The 12,790-nt window shown below is 42.4% G+C and overlaps 1 protein-coding gene across 10 annotated transcripts in view; it reads right to left on the reverse strand.

The window, feature by feature from the left end:
* DOCK3 (dedicator of cytokinesis 3) overlaps positions 1-12,790 on the reverse strand; it is a 605,476-nt gene that overhangs the window by 376,007 nt on the left and 216,679 nt on the right. For 9 of the 10 annotated variants that reach the window (XM_032805794.2, XM_032805793.2, XM_032805795.2 and 6 more), the window contains one exon: positions 6,231-6,379. The exons of the other annotated variant lie outside the window; for it this stretch is intronic. In XM_032805794.2, the coding sequence (XP_032661685.1) occupies positions 6,231-6,379 (149 nt within the window). The remainder of the gene's footprint in view (positions 1-6,230; positions 6,380-12,790) is intronic. 10 annotated transcript variants of the gene reach the window in all.

Raw genomic sequence — 12,790 nt, forward strand, 5'->3', positions numbered from 1 at the left:
TATTAGCACCAAGTGGCAAATATACCCCTCAATTAAAATGACAACAATAAATCTTCACCGTGTCCCCTAGTTGATTGCCCCAACCTACTTATATAACCTCAGTCTTATCTAGGTCCACCATCTTATCTATCCAGCTTATCCTGACCCATTTCTACAAATAAGGTCTTTAACAGCAGTGGATGGACTGAATATAATAAAAAAAACAAACAAACAAGGAGTCATAAGCATACTGAAAACACCAGAGCTCATGCTACCTCACTAATCCTCTCATTTACTGAACAAGAGAGGGGGCAAGAGGATCTTAAGGAACTCCAAATGAGAGTACCCTTGCAGCAGAAGAGCAACTGTCTGAAATTATCACCTGGGATCTCTCAGAAAGAGAAAACCAAAGTCACTGAAGGTCAACCTTTCTTCTACCCCCGCATATGTGGGTGAGTCAACAACATCTCGTGATCAACAATATCAAAGGTAGTGGATAGATCTCACAACATCAATATGGACATCTGATATATATCTATGGCCAGAAGGTGATAATGCACCAATGCTGCCAATGCAGTTTCTATGCCATACTCAGATTTGTAACCAGACTGACAAGCATCAAGGAGATCTGAGGCAATCAGATATGTTAAGAGGTGTCCATTATAACATTAACAATTCTAACTAGAAAGGAAAGATCAGCTACTGGACAATGGTTAGCCAGATTGTGAATATCAAACATTTTTTTGAGTGATAGTTGTACAACACCTTCCTTAAAGAATCCAGCGACCTGATCTTCCTCAAGGAGATTTTGACAGTATCTAGTTCTTCCCTAATGGCCTTAACCAGCCAGGAAGGATTTGGACCCTAAGCATATGTAGTAACTAAGGCCACAAAATTATGCATTATTACTATTTAAGAACTGCCCACAGATTAAGGCATTTGAGAAAAAAGAAACAATGGAGGTCTAAAAGAATAAAACCCCACAAAGGTCTAGCTTTCTTCAAGTTTCAGGAAACTTAGAGTTGCTGCAGCCTTTCACAAGTGTGTATTGCTTGTGCAGCTAAACAGACACCCCTTTTTTCCTGTCTGTGAATAGGTAAATGAATTAAAAATCGTTCAAATTAATATATTATATGATGTGCCAAATATAGTAGTAAAATGTGATGGAATCTAATATGATTAAAATGTATATAAAAACAAAGTGAACTATAAGCGATACAGCTTTGAGCAATATATTGACGGGCAGAGCTTCAATCATGGGTAATCCTCTTAGGTAAGAAATGGGTTGCATTCATATTGATTGCTTTTACTTTAAGTGACAAAGTGAAGAAGACTAAAGTTTGCAATCAAGCATGCTTATGGTATAAAGTTAGTGAAATACAACTATGCCGAAAGAGGCAGTAAATAAAAGGAACTAAAACAAATTAGATACAATTAACTTAGGTTTAAACAGAGACTTGGAATGGTTGGGTCATTACACTAATTGAATCTATTTCCCTATGTTAAGTTCTCCTCACACCTTCTATGGATCATCTCGATTATCACTTCAAAGTTTTTTTTTCTCCTGCTGATGATAGCTCATCTCAATTGATTGGAATCTTACAGTTGGTATGCGTACTTCCACCTGTCATGTTCTGTAAACCTGAACAGTCACCAGTCTCGTACTGTACACACTCCAATGATTAGTCTTCATCTTCCCCTGACAACACTATTATTGAGCCGTCAGGCCTTGATGTCGATCCAGGAGACGATGGGCCAGGCTTGGGTGACGGAAAGCGAGTTGTAGACAAAATGGTTGGCTCTGGTTCAGCTTGAGAAGTTGATTGTGTAGGCTCTGCTGCTGCTGGTTGTTTTTTCTTTAAAAACATGGTGATTGGCAACTGTCGCTGTTGTCTCTTGAGCTCCTCAAACATTTCTTGGTACGGTCTCAAATCATCCGTAATACTATGTGTGATTTTGAGGCTTCGTTCCATTGAGGGATCATATTCAGAAATTAAATCATTCAAGTGTTTCGCTGCTTGGAACACTTCAGAAAATTTATGAAGATTCCAAGTTGCTGGCTCTTTCTGTTCGTCATCCTCTTGGTCTTCTGTAGATGATTTTATCAGTTCCTCTAACTCTCTGTTAGTCAATGTTTCTCTATGACCCTCAATTAATTCCTCAATTTCTTCCTCGAGGATGTCAACGAAGCCATCACCACCCACTGGCCCGGCCACATGAACAATGAGTTGCACTTCTTTATCAATGGTCGGGAAACTCTTAAAATCACTCACACAGTCTTCCCATAGGTTTCGCCAACATGCATTGACTGTTTCAGGCTTGACTACATCCATTGCCTGTTTAATATAAGTGATGCAATCAGCAATGTTGAAGGACTTCCAACACTCCATCACATTAACATTGAGATCAGCATCCATAGCAGTAAGGATCCGTGAGAATGTAAGCCTCATGTACGTGGCCTTGAAACTGCTAATGACGCCTTGATCGAGAGGTTGAAGGATGGAGGTGGTATTGGGTGGGAGAAAGACGACTTCAACATTGTTATGCGCAAACCGGAGTGTCGCAGGATGGCCAGGAGCATTGTCTACGATCAGCAACACTTTAAAGTCAAGTCCTTTTTCTTCAAGGTACTGCCTGACCTCCAGAATGAAACACTTGTGGAACCAATCCAGAAATAATGCTGCTGTCACCCAAGCCTTTTTGATTGCCAGAACACCGGCAGGAGATTTTTGTTCTTACCTTTTAGTGCACGGGGATTTGGAGCCCTGCAGAGCAAGCTCAGCTTTATTAAATGCTCAGCCGCATTGCCACAAAGCAACGCAGTCACAAGGTCTTTCGCTGCTTTGAAGCCAGGAGCTTGTCTATCTGATTTTGAAAGCTAAGTGCGGGTGGGCATTTTTTTCCAGAAGAGCCCAGTCATGTCAGCATTAAAAACTTGTTGTGAAAGATAGCCCCTTTCCTCTATGATTTTCTTTTAATTGTTCGCGGTAGGCTTTTGCTGCGTCCTCATTGGCAGATAAAGCTTCACCAGCAGTCTGCACGTTTTTGAGGTTGAAGCGGTTCCTAAAACTCTTAAGCCAGTCTTGGCTGGCTGTGAATTCCCTCTTATCAGAAGGCTGTTCCTCTTCGGCGGGAGGGTTGAACAGCACATAGATGCTAAGAGCCTTTTCTTGCAACATGTTGCCGTTGATACGCACACGTTTACGGTTCATGTCTTCCAGCCATCAGTTTAATGCCTTTTCAGTCTTCACTAAAGTCTTATCACACACTTGACTCGTCACCTTAGCAGTTACTGGAGCACTTGATGCCACGGCTTGACAAATTTCTGTCTCTTGAATCTTGATAGCACGGATGCTAGATTCGTTGCGGCCGTATTTACGCGCCACGTTGGCGATGGACATACCGTCTCTCAGTAAGTCCAACACGGCCACTTTTAGCTCCAGCGTTGGAGCACATTGCTGTTTCTTCGGTTGAGCACCAGATGAAGTAGGTGACTTGCGTTTAGAGGCCATGTTATACAGTACGAAAATACGTACTGTCTTTTTAAACAGTACAGGCACAGCAGAATCTCACTCAGCACGGCGAGATGCGCACAGTATGAGAGGCACAGGGCAACTGAGTACTGTAATGGGAACAGCAGATTCGCTTCTCCCATCTCACACTCACTCCGGGGCAGACACACTATTTAAACTTTTTTTTTTTTTTTGCCAATCCTCCAGGGTGACTATAGGGGAGACCCTTATCACAGGCCTAAAGATATGCTGTTGCTGTCAAGTCCCACCCCCCCCAAATATTTTAGTGGGAACAGCAGATTCGCGTCTCACGCTGGTGGAATCGCCTGTTTTTTTTTTTCTTTCTCCCGACCGCGCAAAGCTGAAATCGGGCATGTTAAATGCCCATAAGATGCGACAGACCTGTATAGGTTTTCTCCCCGCCAGGAGGGAAGACAGCTACCTACCTGTCTCCAATGTAAATTAAGCATTATGGAATCAAAACAATGGAAGCTCCATTTCTGTATGATGGGAAGTCAATAGGCAGGGAATAACAACAGAAGCCTTCCTGCCTCTTGAAGTAGGGACAATGAACTTTAGGAAGACAGCATGGCATCTACATCCCAGGAGGAGAGAGAAGCTTTGTCTGGGCTTACTTGTCAAATAATAAATTTCAAAGGTTTACTGGACTATAAATAGAATGGGGAGCGAACCCTCATAATTATCCATCACTTGAGAAATTAAAGAGGCCAGAGCTCTTGAAATCATGGAATGTTGTATCCTTCAAACAAGTGAGTTGAAGTTTTTGAGACTTGAATTTAGGTGAGAAGCCTGCTTAGGCAAAAACTGTAACTTGCTGAAAATAAGTTTTAGCCTTAGAAATGTATTTTTACTTTTGTTTGCTATTAACCCTTTTTAATCTTTATTCCTTTTACTTGGTATCACTTAATCCTATGTCCTTTTGTTAAATAAACTTGTTTTACTTTTACTAAAAACCAATTCAGTGCTATGATTGAAATAAGAGTGTTGTCACACTCTAATTAAATTAATGAACTGCCGTGCATAATCTCTTTAAAGGAGTAGCAAATTTATGAACTTCTGAGAGTATTCCAGGAGAGGGCTGGACATGGCATGGAGACATCTCTAGGGAACTTGGGAGGTGGGGGTTCACTGTACGTTACATGCAAGACAAGGTGTGTCCTGAAGAATTTACTGGCCAGAGAGACGAGCTCGTGTGTCAGGGAGTTGTCACACACCTTAGCAGTAGCAAAACTCTCACTTACTGAGGCTGAGAGGGGTAACACAGTAGTTCACAATTCTGGGAACCTCAGCAGATTGCCACATTAGCAGATGATTTGGGGGATATTCGGAACTGGGAGGGTGTTGGGGTTTTCACAGATTCATAGACTTAAGGTCAGAAGGGACCATTATAGGGTTACTTTTCAAAAGTAACTGAACAGTGGAAACCAGGGTGGGACCTGCATGCTTGTCTTCTGGCTGTTGTTGTCAGGGCTGTGAGCCACAGCAACAGCATTTCAGGCATCCAGAGTTGCAGGGCAGGTGGTGAAAGAGCCCTTTACTAGTCGGGGTTGAATCCCAAAGCATCACAATGGTTTATTGGGTTCCATTTACATTACTGGCAGTTAAAATGCAAGACAATCACTTCAGTAATTCTGTTAGTCTACATCTTTCAGAGTCTCTTTTTCAACTAAGAAGAGAATAATATATTAATTTAACAAGAGGGGCCAGTTGAGTTTTTGTCAGTTCATTTCAGTACTCTTCTCCATGAGAGTCCTGACACAGGTGCTCAAGGAATGTGGACATGACTAGAGTAAGTTAGGGAGGAAAAATTGACTTTTTTCTGTTTTTGGTAATTAACAGAGAATTTTACTCTGTACTTTAATTATAACATATCCACATCCTGGTGGAAGAAAGGTTGTTGTAAGCCTAAGGAGAGTGACATTTCCTCTGAAAAGGTCATGTGCATGCCACACATAACATATCTGTTCACAGCACTTTGCCTTAGAACTAGGCAAGCTAAGCTTTTTACATGTTGTTTTTCAAGAGTCGATTCTGGGATAGGGCTAGTTTTTTTTTTTAAGTAATTAATTATAATTCCAGATTCAACTCTAAATTACTATAAATCTCTTTGGCTCCATAAAAAGAAGATTCACAAGGTCACCTCTTTACAACAGGACTGATAATCAATGCACAAAATCTGAGAAAGCATCAGCAGAGAATTATACGGATTACAAGACCTAAAACAAAATTAAATCTGAATACTATAATCTTCAATTCCACAGTGTTAATCATTTGATCAGACAGTGTCAGTTCTGGCGATTCTACAGTGTTGCCTAACAACAAAGCTGTACGGTCGTTCCACTGACCGTAACTATTTTTCAAATGGAAAAATGGTAATATTAATAATAATGCAGATGAATTACAATGTATAGACTACCTCAGATTTAATATTCACTGTACAACTTAAGCAATAAGGCCTAAAACACATTGAAAAATACAGATTCCTTCAGAAAGGAATGAATGGTAGAAGCAAATCACACATTTTTAGAATTTTTAATTATGTATATCTATGTATATCTATGGGGGAGGAGGTACGTCATAAACTCAGAATGTAAAAAGAGATATTTGATTTCAGTTGCCAACAACTAGAAGACAGTTCAACAGTTTGAAAATTCCATTACACGAAAAACATTCCATATGAATTAAAACAGATGGCACTCAGATGATACTTGTACTTACTCATTACCCCAGTCCAGTCGCACTGTAAGGTGTCTCTTGACTTCTCGTACCTGATCCTGTGTCAAGTGACCTGACAGTAGCTGTCTACGCAGGTCAATGAGTTCATTCATCACATGGCGCAGTTTGTAGAAAAGATCTATCTTATGCTTCTGTAAAAGTACATTTTGGTGGTAAGTGGGGGGGGAGGGGAGAGAGATTAAAAAAATCAAGTGAGATTTTCATGAATTATCCAAGAAAAAAAACAACTCACGTAATAATCATTCGTTTTCCCATGTATGTATCAATGTCATGATGCTTCCAGAAAATAAATAAATACAAACTCCAGGTTCCTTCAGCAAGCGGTCACAGTCATTCCATTCCCTTTTTTCTGCAGTTTGTTTTGCTTCAACAAGTAAAAAATACTCTACAACAGCTTCCATTTTAAATATTATGGCCACAAAAAGGCAATCAACTGTAAACCTTGAAATTGAATTGTATGCTAATTGCTGTGGCCTTGAATATTTTAGCAGTACTAGAAAGGTACATGGACCACGAGGCAGAATTAGGTACTGTTTTCTTGCCTGAGGCCTAAATCACAGAAAGAGAAGGAAAAAACCCATGAATTTATAAGTATGTAATTCAATCCTACCCTTGAAAGTGTACCTAACCTTCAGGATGGAGCAATTCAAAACAACCCAATTTAAATCACTTGATTCCTCCTGCCCCTCAATAATTGATTTAAATCAGGTTCAGTCTTTGTAAAACTAATTTGAAAAACTGCTCTAACATTAATCTTTAGATTAAAATGTATAATACACTAAATTATAACTACTGTTTGTTTTTAATGCCACTAGTAGGAGGCTGTCTGCAAACACTTCAGCAGTTACATAACTTTACTTACATGTAGAATCCCATTGACTTCAGTGGGACTACTTACAAGTAAGTATATGCATCAGGGAGTAAAAACTGTATTTTTAGTATTTTTTTTCTTAATGGCATAAAATCTTCATAGTAAAATAAATTTTCTTCATTTTTAACAATGAGAAGTTATTTAGACTTTTAGCACATAAACAAAATTACTGTAAACTCTTTTATGCACATAGACCAAAAAGTTCAAGGGTAGGAGTCTACAGTAAGGCTCTTAACCCCATATTTCGGCACCTAACGGGGGGATGCACATAGGGTAGGATTTTTAGACGTATTCAGCATTGGTCTAATTCTGCTCCATTTACAGTCAATGGTAAAACTCCCAGGGTGATATCCTGGCCCTACTAAAGTCACTGGGAGTTTTGCCATTGACTTCAATAGCTCCAGAATGCTACTTCTATTGACTTCACTGGCTGGCAGCAGAGCTCAGCTCATACCAAACATTTTTTTAAAGTGACATCTGTAACTCTTAAGGTATTAAGGTCCAGGATTTAATAGGAGTACCTAGTATAAACTAAAAACACAGGCAAAGGTCCCCAAAACTTGTCTATCACAATCAAAAGAATGAAAAACATTTAAGTCAGTACCAACACAGGAAATAGGAAATCACAACAAAATAAATATTCACAGAGCCTGCAACAAATACAGGCAACAAATATTGATGGGGACATATCAAAAAGGGACTCAGGTGTCTCGGTCTCAATGTAAGCACCACTGAGATCCACAAAACTGCCATTCAGCTGCTGCCTGACTAAACTCAACCAATATGTAAATTTTTGGCTGTAAAAGTTCCATAGGCTTCTAAGTTTCTGTTTCTGAACATGTGCACTGCTGCTTCACTGTAGGTATAATTCTAGACACATATCATGTCTCAGCCCCAGTGCAATCCTCAAACTAGGGGAAGAATACAGGAAAAATACTATTAATCATTTAAAAAAATATTTAGAAGTAGTCTAAAACAAAATATTTCTATCATTTAACCATATGGGAAGTCTGAAGAGTCTGTGTAAATCCACTGTTAAAATAATGTCATGAAGAAAAGATTTGACATGAGATGCTAAATTTTTTGGCCAAGCTTGTGAAGACCTCACTACCCACTTGAAAGCATTTTTCTGTCAGTCTGTAATGCAGTAACTTTTGAATGTCCTATCCGATAAATTCAAAAATTTCAAAGACTGTTCTAGGTATCAGTAGCCAGAATTCTATTAACTTTTGGGTAAACCAGAAAACAGGAGACACATGGAGTCCCTGCCATCTGATTAGCACAGCCACAGTTTCAAGCACTCTGCAATTGTCTATAAGGAACAAACTAATGGCACTCATTAATGACTTTCAACATAACAATACCTTATCTGATCTCTGCTCATTCTCCCAAGAGTTTCACATGATGACATCCTGAATGACTTATCACCCAGACAAAACATGGTGGGAAACAAACAGACAAAACATGGTGGGAAACAAACAGTGCCTGGCATGGGATGGAGAATGAGGGAGAGAGGGATCTGGGGATACAGAACCCTGACATAGAGGAGAATGGAGGATGCTGGTATAGGGTGAGGAGATAATGTGGAGCACTCAGAACCCCTGGTGCGGGAGAGATTGGGGGACCCTAGTATGGGGGAAAATGGGAATGGGGGAACAAAGAGCCAATGGAATGGGGGATCTAATTAATTGTATAACATCTAAGTTATATAATATAGCCTCCTTGTTGTCCTGCTGAGGCTTGGGGTAGAAGATAGGAAGGTGAATCAGTTGATTCATGTGAAATGAAGAGATTGCCTTTGAGATGAATTTTGAAGGCTGACTGAGTGTAACCTTTTCTGGAAAAATTATCATAGGGGGGGATGCACCAGTAGGTTTGCTGTCTCTGCTATTTTCCTGGCCAAGGTAATTGCTATCAGGAAGGCTGTTTTCACTGACAGGTATGTCAGCAAACAGGTGGCCAGGGGTTTGAAGCGAGGCCTAGTCAGTCCTTCAACACTAAGTTTAGGTTCCACATGTGAGTAGGAAGTTGAGGTTGTGGGAAGAGGTTTACTATACTCCTGAGGAAACTTTTAGGCCAGGAGTCGGCAACCTGAGGCACGCAAGCCAATTTTTACTGGCACGATGGCTGAGTTCCCGGCTGCTGCCCCCACTCAGCCCACTGCTGGTCTGGGTGAATGGAACCCCAGGCCCGCTGCGGGCTGAGTGGGGCCGGCAGCCGGGACCCTGGCTGGCAGGAGGCAGCGGCCAGAACTCCAGACTAGCGGTGGGCTGAGCCGCTCAGTCCGCCACCAGTCTGGGGTTTTGTCCGCTGGTGTAGTGTATTAAATTTCTCCCAGTAAGAATGTGCTACTTGCGGAGCACCAGGACTGGCAGCCGTGAGTAGTACACTGTAAGTATCACATTCCTACGGGAAGAAATTTAATACACTATACTCGGGTAGGGAAGGCTGTGTTTCCCCAAACAGCCCATCCCCTATCTGCCCCCTCCCACTTCCCGCCCCCTGACTGCTCTCCTCATAACCCCTGACCCATCCACCCCCCCTGCTCCTTGTCCCCTGACAACTCCCTCCCAGGACCCACTGCCCCCTCAGAATCCCCCACCCATCCAACCCCCCCTGCTCCTTGTCCCCTGACTGCTCCCTCCTGGAACCCCCTGCCCCCTGACTGCCTCCTCAGAACTCCCCATCCATCCAACCCCCCCACTCCTTGTCTCCTGACCACCCCCTCCTGGGACCCTCCACCCCATCCACCCCCCCCGGGACACTCCCCCCATCCAAGCCCTCCTGCTCCCTGTCACCTGACTGTCCCGACCTCTGACAGGCCCCATGGGACTCCCACACCTATCCAACCAACCTTGTTTCCTGTCCCCTCACCATGCTGCTCAGAGCATCAGGACAGGCAGCCTTAAGTAGTACACCATAAGTAGCACATTCCTATGGGGAGCAATTTAATACACTACACTCAGCCCTGCTCAGCCCGCTGACAGTCTGGAGTTCTCAAAATATGTTCTTGCACCCCTCATTAAAAATTACACTACAATTAGCTTAAAAACTTGAAAACTTATAAACTTTGTTTGTATATTACAGTAATTTTTTAAAACACATAATGTTAATAAATACATAGGTTTGATGAAACACAGTAGTTGAACTTATCTGCCTGTGCTTAACTTGTGTTTTCAATGATTTACCTTCTAAAAAAATCTTGCATGTCTCGCACCCCTAGAAAGGGCATGCACCCCAGGTTAAAAATCACTGCACTGAACTGATAAGATCCATATTTTAATTTGATTTTAAATGAAGATTCTTAAACATTTTAAAAACCTTATTTACTTTACATACAACAATAGTCTAGTTATATAATATAGACATAGAGAGAGACCTTCTAAAAACGTTAAAATCTATTACTGGCACGCGAAACCTTAAATTAGAGTAAATAAATGAAGACTCAGCACATCACTTCTGAAAAGTTGCCGACCCCTGTTTTAGTCATTGGGTGTGACAGCACTGAGTACCCCTCTACAAGTTGGTAGAAAGCCACTGGATCAGTGTTTCCCAAACCTGGGACGCTGCTTGTTTAGGGAAAGCCCCTTGTTTACCTGCCGCGTCCGCAGATCCAGCCGATTGTGACTCCCATTAGCCACAGCTCGCTGCTCCAGGCCAATGGGCGCTGCTGGATGCGGCGGCCAGTACATCCCTCTGCCTGTGCCACTTCCTGCAGCTCCCATTGGCCTGGAGCAGTGATTGGCTGGACCTGCAGACGGCGCAGGTAAACCCAAGTTTGGGAAACACTGCACTAGCTGGACCCTGAGAGAACTCAAAGAGAGTCCCGACCTCTTTAGGTTCAATGCATAGTCTAGGATATGTGGAAGAGTCACAGATGTTTGAGAAATTTGTTGACATGTGCATCAAATCTGGAGCCTTGATCATTTCTGCAGGTAAGTATGTTGTGTTGAGGACTTTCTACTGTGTAATAGAACCTTTTGTACATCTCTTAAACAGGAACTTTCTAGGTATTAGAAAAAAGCAGGATCCATGCCTTGAGGCAAAGACCGCCAAGTTGGGATGTAGGATGTGTCCTCTGTTCTGCAAGAGGAGGTGTGGAATGTCTGCGAGAGGGATTGGCGGACACAGCACAAGCTGTGACAGGTAAAGGTACCAAGTCTGTCTCAGCCAAGTAGGAGCAATCAGAATGACATGAGCCCTGCCCTGTTTTATTTTCAGCAGGACATTTTACGGTAGGGGAAATGGGCAAAAGGCATAGAGAAGGTCACTGTCCCAGAGGAGGAGGAGAGCATCACCCAGGGAATACTATCCTATCTCTGCCTAGAGCACTAGCATTAACATTTCTTGCTCAGAGGAGTGGCAACATTTGAACTGGTCATGAGGTATTGTTGGGTCTATTTCCCACTCATGTTCGTGTGGGAATTTGCAACTGAGACTGCCCGCTATTCAATTTTGTGTGCCTGAGAGGTAAGCAGCAGAGAGCATGTCATCGTGGGAGATATACCAGTTCCAGAACCTCGTTGCTTCTGTGCAGCCAAGGGAGACCTGGATTGCCCCTATCTATTGATATAGTACATACAGGCCACGTCGCCTGTCAGGATCTTTGTGTGTGATCCTTTGATCGGCAGGAGGAATAGGGCACAGGCGTTCCTGACCGCTCTTACCTTGAGGAGATTATGTGCAGGGATATCTCCATGGGTGAACACTTGCTTGTATTGTGAGGTTGTTTAGATGCATACCACACTCTAAATTGGTGCACTGGTGGTGAGAAGTAATGATGGTGGGGCTTGCGAGAAGGGGATCCCTTTGCAAATGTTAGCACCAGTTTAGGGACGTTCTGATCCTGGTGGGTGGTGAAAGGGCTTCTCCAGTCTGTCCGTTTGGTCTGCAAACTGAACTGAACCACATTTGAAAGCATTGCATATGAAGCCTATCTTGTAGTACCACTGCCATATACCCCACAAGAGTTGGAGGCCAAGTCTGGCTGATATTCACAGGCTGCTCTGAACAGTCTCTATGAGCATGGCCAGGCAGAGGAACCTGTGTTGTGGTAAGAGAGCACTGGCCTGTAATGAATCGAGGCTGGCACCTATGAATTCCAGGCATTGCACTGGAGTGAGGGTAGGTTTCTGGGTGTTGATTTGTAGGGCCAGTTCCATAAACAAGTGCATTGCAGCTCTGGTGACTCACTGAGCCTCCTGGAGGCTTTGAAGGGGCAGTCATCCCAGTATGGGTAATTCATGATCACTTGGGAGTATAGTTGAGCAGCCACCACTGAGAGGACCTTGGAAAACACTCTTGGGGCTGATGATAGCCCAAAGGGAAGTATTCTGTGTTAATAGTGCTCTTGTCCCAGAGTGAATCTGAGAAATCGACTGTGAGTTGGTAGGATGGAAATATGAAAAATATGTGTCCTGAAGGTCAAGGGCTGAAAACCAGTCTCCCTGCTCTAATGCTGGAATAATCATTGCTAAGGTGACCATCAAGAACTTTTGAGCCTTGACAAACTTGTTGAGAGCTCTGATGTTTAGTATGGGTCTCCAACATCCCTTATTCTTTGGGATTAGGAAATAACAAGAGTAGAACCTTTGCCTCTTAGATTTTGAGGTACCAGTTCTATGGCTAGTAACTGGAGACAATCTACCTCTTGTCACAGTAAACTCTCGTG

Source organism: Chelonoidis abingdonii, chromosome 16 (assembly GCF_003597395.2).
Source record: "Chelonoidis abingdonii isolate Lonesome George chromosome 16, CheloAbing_2.0, whole genome shotgun sequence".
Classification (NCBI taxonomy): Eukaryota; Metazoa; Chordata; order Testudines; family Testudinidae; genus Chelonoidis; species Chelonoidis abingdonii.